Raw genomic sequence first — 20,196 nt, 5'->3', positions numbered from 1 at the left:
GTACAAAGTTTGGAGTGATACAAGATTTTTTTTAAACTTTCATTCAATTCTAGTAAATATCAAACAATATTTGCTTTGATACCAAGGCAACAAAAGTGCAAGTTCTAGATACCCATTATGGGCAATATCATGATTATAACCATCAACCACAACTCTTGCACACTGTCTGAGTTACAAAAATATGTTGGCATTGATTAAGTTACAAGAAGTCTCCAAAGTATTTGTACAGCTTGAACATTGCTCTCTTTTGCTCATGGCACTTTGATGAATATGAGTGAAGAGTTTTGGTCTTTTAAAGCCCAGTTCAGATCACATGTTCAAGACCAGTTGCAACTTGCTGTGACAGGCCGTTCTTGTCAGCTCTCAAAGCTTACTAGTTTATACCACTACAACTGGGAAAGACAATGTAGCATTTCCATATCAACAACTCACAGTCACTCAATTTAGAGTGATTTATTCTTAAGTTACTGCACAATAAATCTGTCTCTACAAGAAGGACAATACTTTTTTTTAACATCATGATAATGGGTAATGTCAGGCTGTATGATTCCTTTATGAGGGGTTCATTACCATAAAGTAAAGATCCACAACCTTGGAATTTTTGCTGTAAATGCTGAAATTTACTATAGCTGATACCAATGTCAATACCAGTTTTTAAATGTAGTTCAGACCTTAAACTTCAGTCCTTAAAACATTACATTTAAAGTTTTAGGATGAACAAATAAACCTAGTCTTCAAGTATAAGGAATAATAATGAATGAAGAAAAAGTCTTCAGCTGACGTACATCTGTTGGTCCAGCTTAAACTCAACTAACTTCTTTGTTTATACGGTCAATATATACAGCTGATAAGCACATTTATATAGCCAAAATATCAGTTGCAAGTATCAACAGAAATGTTATCTGCAGACTTCTTAAGCCAATATCTGCCAGTACATTTATCATGCCGATAATATTATGCATCTGTACCTAGATGTATAATGCATGTTTCTTGTCATCACCATCTTAGCATGGCAGTGAAAACAGCACAAGTTAACATCAAACTGCTTTGCTAGCTCAGTGTTATGATGAAGATATCTGCTGAAAATAATATTTTTCCACAGCCCAATTTAGCCACTACAGCCTTGAATTTCTCATGTAATAACTGGTTTAGCCCCGAGCATGCTACTTCATTGCACAGCTGATGGAGAGGAAAGGAGTGTTCATCAAACTGTTTCTGTGTGAAAAGTTGTATTTTTAAAAATCAAAGACAGATGTAATCAACTCCACAATTTATGGCTTGAAATTATGTAAACAAATAAGAAAGAATCAGTTTTGAACGAACACTTGTTGGCATCATAGCCTTTGCAATGTCCAAAAAGCCACAGCTCAGTTCATACAGCTGCAACGTCCCATTTTTTTCCAAAATGGTCTCATTGCATTGCAAATCTTTGGTCTGAACTGGGCTTAAAGCTACAGTGATTCAATGTTCTGTATCAATGAAATAATGAATATTGTTTCAAAACATCTGGTATCAAAATGTATATAAAATGTTCACAGCTTAACTGTACTGCATCAACAACATTTTGTTAAATCTGAAGTGAACTGGTATTTTTCAGAGAGTGAGATTGTGTTTGAGGTATTTCCAAATGAAGATCAGCTTTATTCCAAGTTCATTTCATTATCAGACACAAAGACACACTAACCACATTTTGGATCCCCTCACAGTCTGACTCCCTGAGATCAAAAATCATACGTGCTGGCCAATCTGTCTCTAATCAGTCAATCATTTGCACGCCGTCTTTGTGCATGCACACACATATGGTTGCAGAGCTCTTAGAAGCCTGTTAGTGATGTTCCTTTGTTGTACCCATTGTTGACCACTACTTCCCACTATGGTTCAAGCATCCTCCCTCCGTGGAGTGCCCTGATCAGGTGTGTCAACAGCATCATGGGTCTTAGAAAAGTCCTTCAGTCTGTGTGGGCAGATGAGAGGATGTCACCAAACAGCTCCACTAATAACTTTCTTGTTAAGACTGAAATTACTGTCACTACCCAAAGACAATTTCCCGAGATGACAGAAGTTTCAGAATCTATTAACTTTCATCTGTTGGAAAAGTGTGGCAGTAATTAGGGTTAATTGGGGTGTTGAGCTGAATGTGGGCTGCAGATAACCTTCAAGCCTCTGTGTACCTCTTGGTTGGTGATTGCGTCAGCTATTGAGGCAGTCATCCTTAGTCATGGCATTTTGTCCTGCCTGGCCTTGTCTTAATTTGCCGTGGCACTCCTGTCAATAGAGTAGCGTGGAAAGCATGTCAGTAGTCAACAGTAGTAGATGGTAGCCTTGCATGTGAGGAACAGAGCAGGCGCGTGTCTTTCTGTCTCCCTCTCAAGTGATGGACTGAAGCGAAGCACAAGTGCACGAAACAAGCCTCCCCCTGGCTATCAAGCATGCGTGCTGTTACCAAGACGTTCTTCATGATCAAAAGGAGGACGGACCTGGAAGATGCTGAATGAGGGTCCAATTATACATAGCCTGCAGAGAGAGTGGCTGCATGGACGTGAACACCTCCACCACCCAACCCTTTGCTACTACCAGCTCTGTGATTCTTTCAGTGAGCTGAATATTCTCAAAGTGAATAGCAGTGGATCTCTTAAGAACACACACACCCTCGATGGATGTTCAATATTTGATTTTCTTTCCCTGTTTTTGCCATTTCCATGCCTGTGCTTGGGCTTTTCAGTGAAAACCTTATGGAAATTGAAGGGTGAAAGGAGAAATCACAGCAGAAATCCATGAACAAAAACCAAATAAAAGTACGGTGGATCTTGTATCAGAGGGGGAAGGAAAACACAAGAAATAAAGAAGATTTACATCCAGCAGTGACACAGAGTCGTTCTATTAAATTAATAATCGTCACATCCAAGTGTGCACCTTGAGCTCCCTAATGGAAGCAAATGTAAAAAGGCTTAAAGCAAAGCAGATTCTGTCCTGTTCTCTGGGGTTTGGTGCAGGAGTTAAAGATGGAAAAAACGGACTGAGCCCTTGTTCGACTAGTCCAGTCAGAGCCAAAGAAGATGTGCTGGAGGGATACCTACGGCCCACTTGAAGCTCTTTCAAGGACACTCTTGTTGGACTAAATGAAGTTAATTTGAATCCTTTCTTACTCTCCTGGGTCTGGGGCTGTATTGAAGCAGATGCCCTCAGCGACAAGCTTTTTCCCCCCTTTCCGGTCGACTTTAGAAGCAGCTCCCCAGCTAATTTGTCCAAGAGCTATCTCACAAGGAGAGAGCTGTCAGAGGAAAAGTATGCTATCTCTGCACCAGCTTAAAAGGAGATATTACTTTTTTTGCTCTGTAATCCTCGGCCCCAGTGACTCCCTTTTGATTAGATTGTCCCATCTTAAACACTTCCACAGGGACAATTTCTTTTGACCATTGTACTTGTTCAACTAGATGTATCTTTTATTAGCTATAGATCCTTACTGTGGATGTGGCACTGAGGTCACAGCGTTTTATATCACAATACGTTAAAGGTGCAGGAGAAGCACAGCAATGTAAGTCATTCTTCCAACTGATCAGTCTGGAAGAATTCAAACTGTCCCTGTCTTATGTCCTCTGAACAGTACCCCTGACATATGCATAACCTTCAGTTAACCTTGTCCAGGATTTGATCATCTCATCTGACATTGCTCTGACAACCATGTCTGACTCATTTCCAGTAACTAACGAAGACGGGAGCAGGGTTCAGCCCCTCCTAATCTTATCTCAACCTGACGCTGGTCTCATTCTCAGGTACTGGAACGCTGTTAGCAGGAGCTGCCTCACTGCTCTGTCTCGGTGGAAGGTGTCATAGAAAAGTCTTAGAAAGGTTCTGACGTCTGTGCTGCGGAATGATAGGTGAGGAATTCCTGTTCATGATACTCAAATTTTAAGGGTCAAAGTTAGAGAATTAAGTTATCTTTCACGGAAAAAGAGATCTGCTTCTTTCAGTGGAATGCCCACTTGAAATGAAAAAACATTAATAGTGCATACAGTGCAATTAGAGATGACTGAAACATATTACATTTGCATTGAACTTTTAGGTATGGGAAAGTCCAAAAAAGTATGAGCTGCAACAATTTTTTGATTTGTTAGATCACTGAAAGAAGAAATTCTTATTTTGAGTTATTTATGACTCTTTTCATGCAAAACTGGCCAAAGTTTCCAGCTTCTGAAATTTGCCAACACAATACTTTCTTGTTCCTTAGATGGATGTATGTGTGGATTCTTGACTGTCTGTCTTTCAAAATAAGGGTGCACTCATACTAGGCAATCTGTACCGTGATTGGGCATGTTTGAGCCCAGGCACAAATTGTTGATCAGATGAAACAAGGTACAGACATGAGGCAGTATAACAATCCAGCATGTTTTCACAGATAAAAACAAGTGATCTGGCATTGTATAGTGACAGTTTCTTCACAACTAAGAATTTTTTCTTTTAAGGCAAATTCTTGGTAGATTTGACTGGTGGGACAATACTGCACGTCAGAGCTCATTCATTTAGATCAAATGTATGAAGCATGAGCATGCATATCTGAATTAGATTGCATGTTTTAGCATCCATGTGAACAGAGATGTCTAAATCTCAGATCAGAATAAATTTAATATCCGATTGTGAAAAAGTGCTCATGTAACCACAGCTAGTGTCCAGTAAAAGAGAGGCTGACAGAGATGCCATGATTTATCAAGACAGATAAAGAGAGAACTATGTATTTTGTCAAAGATTTTATCGAAGCTGAAAAATTTAACCAACTGCACATGACTCTGAATTCAACCTCTTATCCTAATAGAGCACAGACCCATCCATATTTCTGACCAGTTTCTTGGAAAGTCAGGTCTTAATGAATGGGACAGGTTTTTACTATGTAGAACAAAGATTATTCCCTTGATTGAGCTTCAAACATCTGCTCTCAGGATAACAAATACTCTCATCCTCTGCCACATATGCAGACAAGTGTGTTGAGGTTAATCTTCTGACTGATTTAACCCATCACTATTATATAGTTATAATGCCAAATTAATAACTGAATTCATTAACCCACGATTAAATTTTATGTCAACAATAAATGAAATTGTGGTTTTGATTGCTTTAATTTGAGCAGACATCATTTATAAATCCTGGGGTGTATTTTCCTCCAGGTCTCATCAGATGGTTAAAATTCCTCCCATCATGAAAAAAATTTTAAAGCTGAACATTTAATCCTAATTGGGACACGGGCTGTTCTATGACGTGAGAGGTCTGCTTATTTAAATGAGGAGCAGCCTGAAAAGGCTCTGAAATGACGCAGAGAGATGGCCCAATTCATGGCATGTGCATGTTGTGTTGGGAATTCAGATAGAAAACAGACATGCAAAACGACAGTAGGATTCATATGAGTTCGAAAGTCGGGGTTTCATTCAGCAGGAGAAGGGCTTGAAACTCTAAGAGCTGATCAGGCTACGGATAAGGTGCTCTGGTAAGGGAAAAATTTGTGCTATGAACCTCTCTTTCTCTTTATTTGACTCTGTATAGTTAATGCACTGATCCCAGGTCAGGCGACATAAGCCATGTGTTAAATCAGACATCATACAAATGGGCTGCTATTTCAAAGCCTTAAACAACAACACAAAAAGATTACTTATGGTGACTTATCAGACTTATTCATCAGACTAATTCATCAACCGTGGATGTGTGACATGATGACGTCAGTGCATGACGCATCCGTGCTCAGGCCTTGATGTGTTAAGTAGTATGAGTATAGGCCAAAAGGGGGACCTGGAAAGGGGGTTAAATGGCTTTCGCAAAATAGAAGTACAGATTGCCTAGTGTGGTCGCGCCCTAAAACATAAGATTAGATAGAACCAGATTTTTCTTAAATGTCATGCCTTGTTTTTGTTGTCAAACTGTCCAAAACTCAAGCTCAGGTTTTGTCCAACTGCTGGTTGGACAAAATGAGACATTTGGGATTCAATCCCAAATGTCTTCAGGGAGTCATGAAATGTTAGCATTTTAATCACAATATGGTTATATAATTAATAATGGGCAAAAATGCACATGAATCCATATGAATCATCATTAGCGGTTGCAGTTCAAAAGAAATTAATCCAGCTCAAACGGTTCTCACACTTGAAGTCCACCCTTTACTTTCTCATTGCTTTCAAGTAGAATGTGATGTCATTATGTCTTGAATCATCAGGCTTTTATTAAAGCAGAAATGTGTAAACAGAGTGGGCCATAACTGGCAAAATCAACATATGAAAAATTGACAGCATTTGGTCTCAGCGCTGAGCGCTAATGCGCCCTGACCTCTGAATTGTGACCTTTGCAAATCTAATCCTCTCATTATGTTCATCCTCTCCCCTAATCCCTCCGTCCCTCGCTCTTGTCCGTCTGTCCAGGTATCTGCTGCCAGTGACCTCCCAGTTCATTGTGAAGTGGCCTTCGTCCAGCTTTGGCCGCATCTCCTCAGCCGTGCCACGCTCGCGCAGCCTTTTCGCCGCTAGGATGGGCCACTTCTGAGGTCACCGTGGCAACCCTGGCTATGGGCACCTCGCCTTTTGACCTCGACCCATCTCCCTTGGTCTCTCACCCAGCCAAACTCCGATCGCAGCAAGTCCAGTATGGATATGGAATTTGGGGCAGCTCTGGACACCGGATGCAACCTCAGCCTCAGCCAAAACCCCCTAAAAGACTAACAAAGACAGGCCTGGTGGATTTGGGACTGCCAAAAGGCCGTGTTCAATGTAGATTAGGTTGGACCTTCCCAGACCAGCAGACCACCAGTATCCTCAACCCCCACCTTAACCCGTTAACATGAGACAATGGGTCATTTCTCCTTGTAACTGCTGTATTATACCTACTCACTGTACAGTTACAGGTCAAGGTACTGTAAAAGGAAAAAATAACAAATACTAAACAATGCAAGGATTATTTATTTACTCATTTTTTTAAGGTATTCCATGAATGCAGTGAATGCTGATGCAGAATGCAGAAATGGAATGAGATCAAAAAAAGCTATCCCTTGTTTGAGAAAGTGGATGTAAAACTACAAAAAGCTTATTTTTGCTGGCTGTATTTTTTTTTCAGAATTTTATTTATTTCATAACTTATATCAGAGACTTATGTTTATAAACAGTCACTTTATGTTCTAGTTTTTGCAGGTGAGAGTACGGTGAAGGGATGTTGCCCAGAAAACTCAAAATGTTTAACTTTGAATGCTGATGCTTCATGTTTTTCTGTGATATTAAGGGCAGCATAGTTTATCAGCTCATTGTTTTAGAATGTCGGTTTAGTAAAGCCAAGCCTCTTTGCCTCTTGGAGAATGAGCTGATGTCGATGCCACAGCGTAAAGAGCCAAACTTAAGTCTCAGAGAGCACCCAGTTTCTAATATGCACTTTGTCACAGAAAGAGAAAGTGGGTGCACATTACTGAAGTAGTTGCATGCTTAGATTTTAGGTCGTCGCCCAGACTCTAGTGGTCAGAGAGAAGAGCTGAATTTGGGTTATACTTGAAGTTTTGTGTCATTATTAATCATTGTGTCTTGTTTTGGCTGCACTTAGAGGAAGACACTCGTAGATCTGTCGTCTCTCATGCGGATGTGTAAAGGATAAATGGGATGCATTGCTTTGCTTACAGATTGTGCAGCACGTTGAATGACACGGCGCATCAGCCTCAGTGTGCCGCAATGTAACAGTGGTGATTTGCCTGGGATGAGCAATTGCAGCCTTTTCCCCCACCGCACTGCAGGTACAAAGTGCCAGGGATATCATGGATGTGCCAATAATAAGCACATCTACTTCATGTGTTCAGTTGGGTTTTGTTTAAGGTTATTACGTCATGAATCTGAAGTAGGGCCTCAGTTAAAACAGTATTAAATGTTGATAGAGAGAAGCAGTGTAGTATGTTATATAGTTTACTTGGCTATGTGTACAACCCATGAGATAATTTATAGACTTTCAAAGAAGGTAGTTCATCAGCAAAATACACTTTAATGTACATCAAGAATTCTGCTTGAACTGAATGCCCCCGTACACTGAACAGCTATTCACAATGCCAAATATTTTTTATTTTGCCTGTTTTTTTTGTGTTATTTAAGAGTAGTTCTTTTTCATTGGAGGTATAAGATTTTTAATTTTACATAGCAATAAAATGTTTAAACAAACTCATTTTCTCTCTGTCAGTTGTTTCTTCAAGCTGAAATAAGCGGTTTCATTATGTTTTTTTAGTGCAGACGTGCAGCATATTTGATAACCTTTCAACAACATTAAGGTCAACAAATACTATTCACAGGTCTCATTAAGAATTGGAATTTCTTGTTGAAAATGCCTGCAGAGCTCAGAGACAGGATTGTCGTAAGGCACAGATCTGGAGAAGGCTACAGAAAAAGACTTCTGTTGTGCTGAAAGTTCCCAAGAGCACAGCAGCCAATTTTCAAATGGAAGATGTTTGGCATAACTAGGACTCTTTTAAGAGCTGGTCGCCCAGCAATGTGGGTTTTCATGTGTTAGCAGTGAGGAGAGGCTTCTATCTGGTTACTCCGCCATAAAGACCAGATCGCTGGAGGGCTGTGGTGATGGTTGTCTTCTGAACTTCGACCCATCCTGTCTCAGGCCCTTTGACCTCATAGCTTGGTTTTGCTCCGCTATGCATTGTAAGGTCATTTTCACACCTGATAGTTCGGGGGACTGGGTTTGTTTTGTAACTGAAATTGCAAAATTGTTGCACTTTCCTATGGTTTGGTTCACATTCACATTTCCCGTGGTCAAATGAACCAAACCATATGTTTGTGGTGCTGCCATCCCAAACAAAGAGCGGTAAAGAGGAAAAGGAGATGTAGAAGAAGACAAAACCGGAAGTCTGTCTCCTTCCACTGGTCTTTTTTCTACATAATCAATGAAAAAACACTGAATATATGCTGTCATGGGGTTTCTGCTTTTGCATTGGGGCATTATGAGCAGCCAGCGAGGTGGTGAGCTGTTCAGCATGTCATTCTTTACTTGAGATGAATAAGTCTCAATAAGCATTGAAGAAAAAGGCGAGCCAGGGAGAGACTATAATGTGTTGCTATGGCTGCACAGATGCCTTGTGAGGTACTGAAAAGTATTTGAGTTTATTAAATCACATATGTAAATCCGTAAATCATTACGCTTTATGCCACTCCATGCCATTGGTTCACAAGTTGGTCTGCTGTGCTTTTACACCTCAAATGGACTGCACCAGGGTTTGTTTCAAAGCAAACCGAGACCCCAAGTGGACCACAGTCTGCTTGTTTGGTCCACACCAGAGTTCGTGTGAGCTTTCACATCACTCCAAATGAACTGGACTATCCAGGAAAACAGACCAGAGTTCATTCAAAGCGGACCAAACAGCTCTGATGTGAATGCACCCTAAGCCATGAGGCCTTCTGAAGAGAGGTGTGTGCCTTTCAAATTATGTCCAATCAATTTAATGTACCACAGGTGGACTCCAATGAAGGAGGAGAAACATCTCACCTAAGAAACAGGAGGAACCTGAGTATAATTTCGAGTGATTAGATGAGGGGTCTGAACAGTTTGTACAGTTTTTTTTATTTTGGAAAATCTGCAAAAGAAATCTGCAGTTCTGTTTTCACATTGTCATGATGCGGTACTGAGTGTAGATTGAAAATAAAAATGATGTTTTTGACTGTAGCATCAAGCTGTAACATAACAAAATTGAGAAAAAGACAAAGGGGTCTGAATACTTTCTAAATGCATTGGACAATATATCTGATGGATATTAATACAAACTGTCTAGTAGAATTTACACATGCATAAAAGTATACAGCTAATGATTCCAGAAAAGAAAATAAGTAGATACATGTTTACAGCCCACCTGTATTTCATGTTTAACAGCCAAGAGATTAGTCAATATTAATTCTGTCCCACTGGTGTGTTCAGAGATTTTAATATATGATGTTACGCTTTTATTCCTCATGTAGAAGTTTTCACTGCATCTTTTTAAATGTTTCTGATGTTTTAGGAATGCTTTAGTGAAGTATGACTTACACACTCCATCAGTTTATTTTATAAATTGTCCTGTGTGTGTTCTGATTGTTCAGCACTACTGTGAAAGGAGTTTGATCCGTCAAAGGATGAAAATTAAAATCCGCCATGCGCCTTCAGTTGTAAGGGAACGAAAGATGACGCTCATATTGGTTTGTACCACCTCACTCTCAAACACACCCATGTGTAATCCTGACCCTAATCCATCCACTCTGCATTTTGTGACTGGGTTCATGCCCGGATTGTGTGTCTTTAAGATAGCAAAATGTAGACCAAAAAGCCTGAAATTGCTGTGCCATGCGTTTTAAACAGCACCTGCACGATGTCAAAATAGGGCTGTGTCAGTCATCAGTTTTATTTTATCCCATTCATTTACATTCACATAGCACTTGTGGGAGAAATTTGGGATTAAGTGTCTTGCCTAAGGATAGCCTCAACATGTGTACTGCAGGAGCTGTGATCTAACCATCAAACTTTCAACTGAAAGATGACCTGCTCTAACCACTAATCCACAGCTGTCCCAAATTTTGCACAACTACTATTTGACAGGACAATTTCAATGATTTTTTCTCAATTTTTTCAACAGTTATTTAACTCAGAAAGTATCTAAGAGTTTGAGCTGTGAAATAAATAAAGAGGGTGAAATAAGAAAAACTGATTTTAGTGCGTTCCAACACTAATGGGTTTTAAACTTCAGTCCAGCTGATACTGGTTACAGCAGCAGCTCTTAGGCTGTCTGGGTCTCACTCAGAGTTATATCACATTTCACACAGAGGCCTCTGTGGACAGGTGACACTCCTGAACTGTCACTCGCCTCAGAAACGAGAGCGTGTACCAGGCAGCCTGTTTATGTTCCATTTTGACCTGCACGCCACCCTGCATGTTTGTGTGCATGTGTGTAAATGCTCAAGAAGACTGGAGTGAGTTTTATTTAGACCTACATCAGCAGCATGGCGTCCAGGTTCTTGTGACCTTTCAACCCCAACTCCCTCCCATCATCCCTCTTTTTTTCCATGATTCTGTCAGCAGAAGAGGTGCAGGGCGTGACCTTGGGGCTCTCCGGCCTCCGCCTTGGCCCTGCAGCGGACCAGAGGCTAACACTCTGGCGCTGCAACCTCAACGTGCTGTCCAAAAATATCTCCCCCTGCATCGGGGCTGCACTGTTCCATCCTGACCTCTCCTCATCACTCTCCTTCCTTGACGACGGCTCCATCCCTCTCTCCCCTACCTGTGCGGCGTCCAGGCAGCTCTGCAGCCAACAGCTAGTCTCTTTTTTTTTTTTTTTTTTTTTAAATCAAACACCCAGATGACCCAGTTTCAGGGCCCTAAGCCGACCTCTCTGGCTTGGAGTAAAAACGCGAGTGAGAGCTATGTGAGAGGTGGATGGTTCAGATGAGATAAGGAAGAAGACACACACACACTAAGGCTTTTGCACAAAAACAGATGGCCAAGCTTAAAAAAATCTGCCCTTTTTTTTGCTCTTAATCCACTTTTTCAAATGACATGGAGGAAAAAGAGCAGTGTGATTTGCTCTGTAATTATGAGTGAGGTGTCCAGAGGCACGAATGCCCTCCTTTTTCTTTCTAGTGAAGCTTTAAAAGTGGATCCTGTAGAGGTCTGTGTGCTTTCAGATGACAAAAGTGACCTTTTATACCGGATGATACCGCCTGCATACAGTGTTACGATTACACGCTCCTACCCACAGTGTGCAGCATGTTATGTACTGTATGTGTGAGTGTAACATGTTCACATATGCTCTCTGCAGTCTTTTATTAGTTTTCCACCTGCCTCTGTGTCCTGACATTCGTGTGTTTTATGTGTATTCCAAAGGGACACATTCAATGACACCCGCTGCAGTACGTTATCTGTGGGGCCTCGTTTACAGCATCTTTGCTCTCAGTGGGGGTCCCTTCTATAACTGACACATAAACCAACAGATGAACCCACCAACAGACACGCAAGGGCCCAGGATGGCCTTCTATCTATGCCCCTGTGGCTCAGCCTACTTATCCAATACACATTTCTGTTTCTTTATATGTTTTTCATTTTAAATCTTTGAAATATATTTGGCTTATAAAATAAAACTCCAGAGAGAGTGTAAAATAGAATTTCGTTATTTGATTGTATCAAGATGGTGCCATATGATTTGAACTGTACTAATAAGAAAGTAAAGAAATAAATTTTATTGTCACAGGAGATAAACTGGTGCCAGCTTGTTGATACTGCTCATCAATTACTAGATTATATAAATCCTAACTCCCAAAAAGTTGGGACACTCTGCAAAATGTGAAAACAAACCGAATACAGTGACTTTCAACTTGTTTTCAACTGAATACAACACAGAGACAAGATACTTGATAAACTAACTGATAAACGTAATTGTTTTTTTTAATATATTCTGAATATGATGGCTGCAACATGTTCTAAAAAAGTTAGGACAAGGGCCAAGAGAGACAGGGAAATTTGTGGAATCCATAAAAACACCTTGAAAATGACAAAGGTAAGTAACAGGTGTTAGTGCCACGATTGGGTATAAATTAGGGGTCCTCCATCCTCTCCAATCGGACTGTTTAGATAAAGTCACACCTCTATGATAAAGTTAAATGCACAGCAAAATTAACAGTGTAAAATAAACTCACATAGAACATTTAACACTTTTGAAAGTGTCAATATTGGTGAAAATTACATTTACTTAAACTACACTTTTGAAAGTGTTAAATATTTTACAATATGACAAACCCTGTGTGGTGGATCGTTTGGTTAGCAAAAACAACTATTTTGTCAGAGTACGCTCTGGCTGGCACCCTGACTTAATCCAGACTGCATCTGCGACAAAGTTTTATAAAGTATCCAATGATAGACGCGTTCTCTTCTGGCCACAATAACAGCCTTCAATGCTAATCATCATTTAAGACTTTTATTGTGATGAGGAACACCAGGAAATCAAGTTTTTTTTCAGTAGCAACTTAACAACAAAGACATCTCATAAACAGGAGAGAAACATAACTTCACATTATCTCAGAAAATTAGATATTAGGAATAACTGAGGTGTTAAATACAGGAGAAAATGAAACTGGGCCCATTTATGTCTAAACTCTCTGCCTACCATGACCTAAATTTAATTGTTTCTCTAATGGATTAAAGTGACCTGTCATACAACAGATAATCACTTTATCGCTTTACAGGGACTTTACTGGGATGTACATCTTAAGTCTCCAGACCCCCACAGTGGAGTTAAGAGAAATGATGATATCACAGCGCCCTGTTCTAAATGTTTGGAAAATGTAGGCATCAAACATGTGCACCTCAGCATTAGAGGAAAAGAATTTCAAAGAAATTGGTGAGCATATTCTTGGGGCCAGTATGCATTAAAATCTGAAGGATAATCTTGGCTGGTAAAATCAGACGTGGCCTATCACATATTTGCTTGTAACTCAAAATGCCTTTGATCAGACCTTAAACTCACTTTAGATGTATGTGTTTCAAACATGCACATCACATATTATTCAATCTGATGACAGGAAGACAAATAGCACAAGAAGAAGCATACTGTTAAAGTTTTGTGAACTTTTATTATTTCTTACGCTGCTTACAGCTCTATTTTTGGTATCAACTTTGATCAGAACATACAAGCTCAATTTAAAAAAATGACATTTTCCTGATTAAACATTCTAGTTGCTTAGATAACAACAACTCTGGTGATAACCTTTATGTTGATGCTGTTGTCAAGTTGTGCAAACATAACACAAGGACATCAGGATATGGAGCTGATTCTAGGTGTATTACTTTTTCATGCAAAGGATTCGTTCTTAATTGTTGTCTCTCTTCAGCGGGCACAAAAGACTTCATTAATCACGACACTCAAAGAAAATGATGCATCCTGGGTCATGAAAAAGAATCATCTTCTATTATTTGATTTCATGGCCAAACACAGTTGTATAAACACACACTCTCTCTTCATATATACCTTTGATTTGATCTGTTTGAATCTAAGTTTGTTAGTTTGCTTTTCTTGAGTGTAAGCCCTGATACAATTGTCAGTTCTCTTGTTTTGATTTTATTTTATTTTATACCTTTATTTATCAGGTGAAAGTTCTGTGGGGCATTGAGCTTTATCGAACACAAGTGAATGCACTGAGGCACCTGTTCAGAGCTGTTCAGTAACTGTTGGCTGCAGCATGGTCACATCAGTGGGCAGCGTTTACCTTACTCACCCGATTTCTACTCATGCACATATTGTCCTTCACATATTCGTTTGAACAAATGACCTTCTGTTAACCGGCACTTGGCTGGTCTTTGGCTGGTTTCAAGGGTGGATGTCCGGCAGATAAAAATATAACCGGTCAAAATGTCTGTCAGAAAATATACCAATGACCAGATGAGTAAATAATAAATGCTAACATATTATATTTTATGTTACCTAGAAGATATGTTCAAAGAATCCTCTAATATAAACAATAAGCAATCTTACTTTACCTACTTTCCGTGCGTGCTGGGGTTGTTTATCTAAACAGGCAGCAAGCACATGGCTAATTAAGGTGCACATTTATTCAGGATGATGCGGATGACATCACACCAATCGTATTGCTGAGGGAGCTCAGCGCTATTGGAAACTATGCAGGGAAATCTTTACTATAGAACTCTTGGAAAACTGAAATTTAATCTTAGTGAAGTGTTCCTGGTTAACCAAAGGCTTCATATCATCAGTGGTCTGGAAGGATTTTGAGTTAACCATTGCTTGAGGTATAAAAGAGGCTGAGACGAAGGGAACTGTAGACGGCTGACAGTAGAGCTGTAGTGGACTTTGATGAGTGGGTAAATCTACCTGTGATCAATTCTCTGATAAAGTGGAACAGTATTAAACACAGAATCACGTTGTGCAGAAAGGCATGGACCGCTTGGGGCTGATATCGAGGGCCTTACCTCTCTTCCTCATGGCTGGTTGTTAATGCTTAGGATGTCCTGGCTAATTAGCAGCAGCAACGTGGGATAAGCCATCCATGAGAGGAGAACTGAATCAAACTTTCCGCTGTGGAGCTTTTGTCTTTTTGGGACTACTTCCAATAAACCACCATGGTTGGATTAACTGCTTTAGTGGAGGTTATCATCATGAGGACTAATAGTGGGCAACTGATGGTAAGACTCATTCATTTGAAATGCAAATTTTTAATATGGTGTCCAGTTAACAGAGCACTGGTGAGTTACATGTTTAGACGATTCGTTGTTGAGAACTGTTGCCAGTTGTAAGCTGCCAAGTTATGATAGTGGCTAATGTTAACAGACTAGTGGTGCTAAAGTGCTGTTATTACCTCCACCATGGAGGTTATGTGATCGGCAGGGTTTGTTTGTTAGTTTGTAAGTTTGTTAGCAACATAACTCAAAAAGTTATGGACAGATTTTGATGAAATTTACAGGAAATGTCAGAAATGGCATAAGGTAGAATTGGTTAGATTTTTGGAGTGATCCGGATCACCATATGGATCCAGGAATTTTTGAAAGGATTCTTTACTTTTGGGAGATAGGGCTAATGGCGGATGTCTGCGCTCTCCGAGTGCTTTTCTAGTTGTTTATGTGATTAATGTAGACGTATATTGTGCAGCTGACAGCATGTGTGTAAGGAAAAGCTCATAGCTTTCATTCTATGTGTTTAAACCACTTATACAAAGACAAATAATAGAAAGTGTTTGTGCAGTCATTTTAATGTCTGGTCATGTGTCTGTAGCTACCAGGCTGTAATAACAGGGTAATAATTACTCTGGTTTGCCCGTGGCTTGGTCTCTAATGTCTCTGTTTTGGGTCAGGTTTGGAAATGAAAATGTGTCCCCAGTCCTGTTTTAGCAGGCTTGAAGCTGTATCACAGCGTTTCAGATTTATGCATTTTGCTGCGACGGAATTCTTGGGGACTGCCAGACATTTTGACCCCAGACAAAAATGTCTTGCAGAAACTCTGTTTCTACCCATAAACCCCACCTCACAAACCTTAATGGAAACCTGACCAGGCCAACTTCTCTACGAAGCTGCTGAATCTGACTGCACTGCACCACTTCCAAATGTTCACCTTGGTTTCCTCACTCAAGGAGTCGACTGTACTTTGTTCCAGCCACAGGGGGTTATAGATGAGCGCACTTCTGCATATGGCCATCATTCACAGCCCTGGGCTCCCCCTGAGTGTGTGTCTTGAGCATGTGTAACAAATGGAGGCGAGCAGCGAAGGTATTAATGTGAGGGAACGAGCCCTGTGGTGGAAGTGCGGCAGAGAGTCACTTTCTCTCCCATTTGGCCCTCTAACAAGACGGAGCGGAGCAGGCAGGTGTGAGCGGTGGTCTGCTCCTCTGCTGCCTGGATTAGCACTTCTGATGGGGGAGAAGAGACGAGGACGATGCTCGGCATCTGCTGTCATTCTCTCCCTCCTCTCTTTCACCCCCCTTACCCGGGCCTCTCCATCCTCTTCTTTCTCGCCCTCTCTGTGATCACTGCTCTCTGCCCCTCACTCTGCACAGAGAGTGAGAGGAGACTCAAAATGAGAATAAATGAGGTGTGAGGAAGTCAGGCTGTGTGCATGCGTGTATGTGTATGTGAGCATCCATGCACCTGCTGTCTATCATGCTCACATCTCTTCCTCGGTTGTGGAGCCAAAATACTGTCCGGGGACTCTTCATCCACTTGCTGCTGAACGCCCCAGGGGATGGATTGAGCCTTGCAGGCTGGGATTTTATCAATACAGCCCCTCCAGGCAGCCTGGGAGACAGGAGACGGAGCCACTGACTCACTCTGCCTATTAGTCTACTGCTGAGTGTCGAGGTGAGGGGGAACAGCTGGTTTGAAGGGAACCTCTGCCAACCACTCCTCCCTTCTTGCCACATCAGTCTCTCGTTTTATTTTGTTTCTTTCTTCAGTGTCATATTTACCGGCCCTCTTCTGGCCTTGCTCCTTCTCTTCTTCTCATTCCTCTGATTTCATGTCCATTCTCTTGACTTTGAAAGTGCCAAGGTGCGCCTACACTCGCGCCATGCTGCCCACTCCTGTAATTACATGTGCGCTTATCTTTTTAAGAGCTTTGTTTCATGGGGAATGCTTTTTAAGCCCGGCCTCACATCCGTGTCACTCCTCTGTATTTTAAATCTCCATCTGCACTTTGTTTCACAGTTGTTTGATATTCCATTTGTGTAATGAAGAAGCTGACCTTGTATTTGCATTTCTGAAAATTGCAAATGTTGAAACCATCCACAAGTTGAACACAAGCCAAACATGTTATTTCTGTGAAAAATGGTCAGCTGTGATATTTTAGACGCTCAATGTGAATCCACAGCACTGTCAACACAAAATAGTCAGATTCTGATGTAAATGGATGACCCCGCATACTTCAGCAGGCAGTAATGCATAAAATATGGGCCCGATGAAGATTTGAGGGTTCTAAACATCATGACTCACTGAGTTCCTGTCTAACATTCAACCTCTGGTCATTTTTTAACTTTTCCCTCCACTTGCTGCCAACTCCACTAATGCCAGATCATTTCCAATCTCCAGTTTAACCTTGATGATTCACAGGGACACAAATCTGCTCTCAGCTCCTGCACGAAGGAAACTGGAGAAACCCTCCACAGAAACCACAGCCTGGTCTCAGGAGCAAGCAGCCATCTTGAATCCCACTCAAATGGGTTAAACAGACATGACTGTGACCTCATCTTCCTCAAAAAAATCAAGAATTAAAAAAATGGTCACCCTGTGAGCCTCTTAAAGCCGCATACTTTTCCATTTAGAGTTTCTGACAGTGATTCTCATGCCTGGTTTTATCATCACTCAGACTCACTGGATCCAAAAAATCTAAGACTCAAATACAGAGCTATGAGGGGTGTAATGATGTTTGTATTCATCCTGACATCATGCAATCATGCTATAAATAGGACTAAGTGGAAAAAATACAATAATTCCCTAACTTGGGCGACAATAGTGATCTTAACTGCCAAACGCCACTAAAACACACAAAGACGAAGATTAGTTTATGGTTGTGGGATGATACGGTACACCTAGAAGACCTGTCATAAATAATATATGACAATATAAGACATATGCAAAAGTTTGCATTTCATTCTGCCTTTTATTTTACTTTGTATATGAGTTCTATTTTTGAATTGGGAGATTCTTATTATTTTTCTTTTTTTTTGTGTTACTTTATATTTTCCACCTTTTTTCCCCCTGTTTTGTTCAGGATTAAATACACAGATACACAGTCAGTCATAAATAATTAAATTATAGAAACCTAAAATAAGTCATCTGGGTCTTTTTGATGATTTTTACCTATCAACCTTAGTGAACTTTTATAGCCTTAATAGCTACAGTTCCACTTCTGCCCTCAGTGTCTGTTAATGATAGAAATGTTGTTGATCTTGTTTTTTGTTGGTTTGCATGACAGCTTGACTCATAACCGAGGCTGCATTCAGTCTGCTATGGAAGAGGAAGGAAAAATAATGCAATGCACCTTTAGATTCAACATTGAAAAAAACAAGAAAAAAAGTTGAAGTGTTATGAATAAAGTAGAAATTTCAGGAATAAAGTTAACATAAATTCTTGAGAAAAAAGTCTAAATTTTGTGAGTAAAGTTTAACCTTATCACTACAACACATGGTTGATCTTAAGCACTGTGTTTATGAGCTTAAAGAGAAAGAATCTCATTGTTGGTACATCTTAAGTAGTTTCACACGTTCATCAGGACAAGATGTTTTGTAGAGGCAGTCTAGATTTACACTGTTTCTTACAGTCTTTAGTACTATTCACACAGGATTAATATTACGTGTTGACCTCAGATAATTCATTATTTACCTTGTGATTTTAGTGGTTAGTGCAATGAATTCCCACAGGATACACACAGTCAACCGTATATAAATACATTTACTGATATTTTTGCATAAAACTTTTCTTTTCTTTTTTTTTAAATGACAGAAAAGCTTCATAAAATGCACCACACCAAATACTGATGTCACAGGGTGGTTTATAAATGATCAGAGGTCAACAGGTAAAACTTATCCCGTGTGAATAGTACTGAAGACTCTAATAAACAGTGAATCTTTACTGTCTATACAAAAAACCCTGTATTGACAACATCTGTGACTGTATTGATAGACATTTTGGCAGCTATGCCAAAGAATCAACATCCTGTCAGATGGCAGCAGACTGACTGTGAAACAGCTGCTTTTAGACCACATTTAGTCCACCTTAACATCAACCAGACAAGTTTTCCTTATCCTGGTAGGAGACAACACAGTGCTGCATGTGGTGTTGGCCTGTATCATATGAGGGAAAACATGTGATGTGGAATAATATTGGTTATTTCTGTGATTACAGAACCACTTGTAATAAATAAAAATGTATAAAGTGTGCATATAAGTCCTGGATTTCCTGTTTCTTTCTACTTTTTTAGGTTGACTACTTCATTAGGCCACAAACACTGCATTGTTTCCTCTCAATGAATAAAGAAACATAATTAAAAAAATGTGCACATCATTTTAAAAACGTACACATAAGGCAATCAGTTTAACAGAAAACTATTTTAAAGATAATAAAGAAATTAAACCTAACTCATGAGCAGTCAGACTAAAAAAAGTTAAGAAAACAATCCAAACTGAGCATTTAGACTTGTGTCAAGATATTCTAACATTTGAATCTCAATCCTTATTTAAGTGTTCCTTCTTTCACAGATTCATTATGTTGCTACAACTAACAGGTCAAATATATGCTGTGAAATTTCTACTTCCGGTGTGTTGTGTGTGCATTCATGTTTATGTGTCTATTCTCACTGTGGGTAATACATATCTAGGCACTTCATAAATTGTGTTTCACTGGCAGTGTGGTTATTTTGCTCGGGATCACTTCAGTTAAAATAGCTGTTATTTTGCTCCCATTATCTCTCACACAGCTTTTTCTTTAAAGCTGACATTTTAAACATATGCACCCAGAAGAAGACGCACGCCACTCAAGGTTCCTCAAACTTCCTTTCAGCGGCGGTAAAAGTCACCTCACAGCTGCTTAGAAATACTTCAGAAGTTAAGGTGCTACATCAAAGTAGCTTACGTAAATGGATGACTAAAAAAAAAAAACACTTTCTTTCAAATGTAAGGCTGGTGTTAATTAGCCTAGGTACTCAATGAGAGCAAATTGTTCAAGAGTATCTTCAGC

The 20,196-nt window shown here is 40.0% G+C and overlaps 1 protein-coding gene across 1 annotated transcript in view; it reads left to right on the top strand.

Annotated features, from left to right (window-relative positions):
• ttll7 (tubulin tyrosine ligase-like family, member 7) overlaps positions 1-6,891 on the top strand; it is a 130,167-nt gene extending 123,276 nt beyond the window's left edge. Inside the window, exon 21 of the mRNA XM_041790584.1 lies at positions 6,399-6,891. Within this exon, the coding sequence (XP_041646518.1) occupies positions 6,399-6,519 (121 nt within the window). The 3' untranslated portion in view covers positions 6,520-6,891. The remainder of the gene's footprint in view (positions 1-6,398) is intronic.
• Positions 6,892-20,196: the final 13,305 nt, after the last annotated feature.

The sequence above is a fragment of the Cheilinus undulatus genome, linkage group 7 (assembly GCF_018320785.1).
Source record: "Cheilinus undulatus linkage group 7, ASM1832078v1, whole genome shotgun sequence".
Taxonomy (NCBI): Eukaryota; Metazoa; Chordata; class Actinopteri; order Labriformes; family Labridae; genus Cheilinus; species Cheilinus undulatus.
Note: the sequence above shows the minus strand (reverse complement) of the source record. Positions and strands in the feature narration are given on the sequence as shown.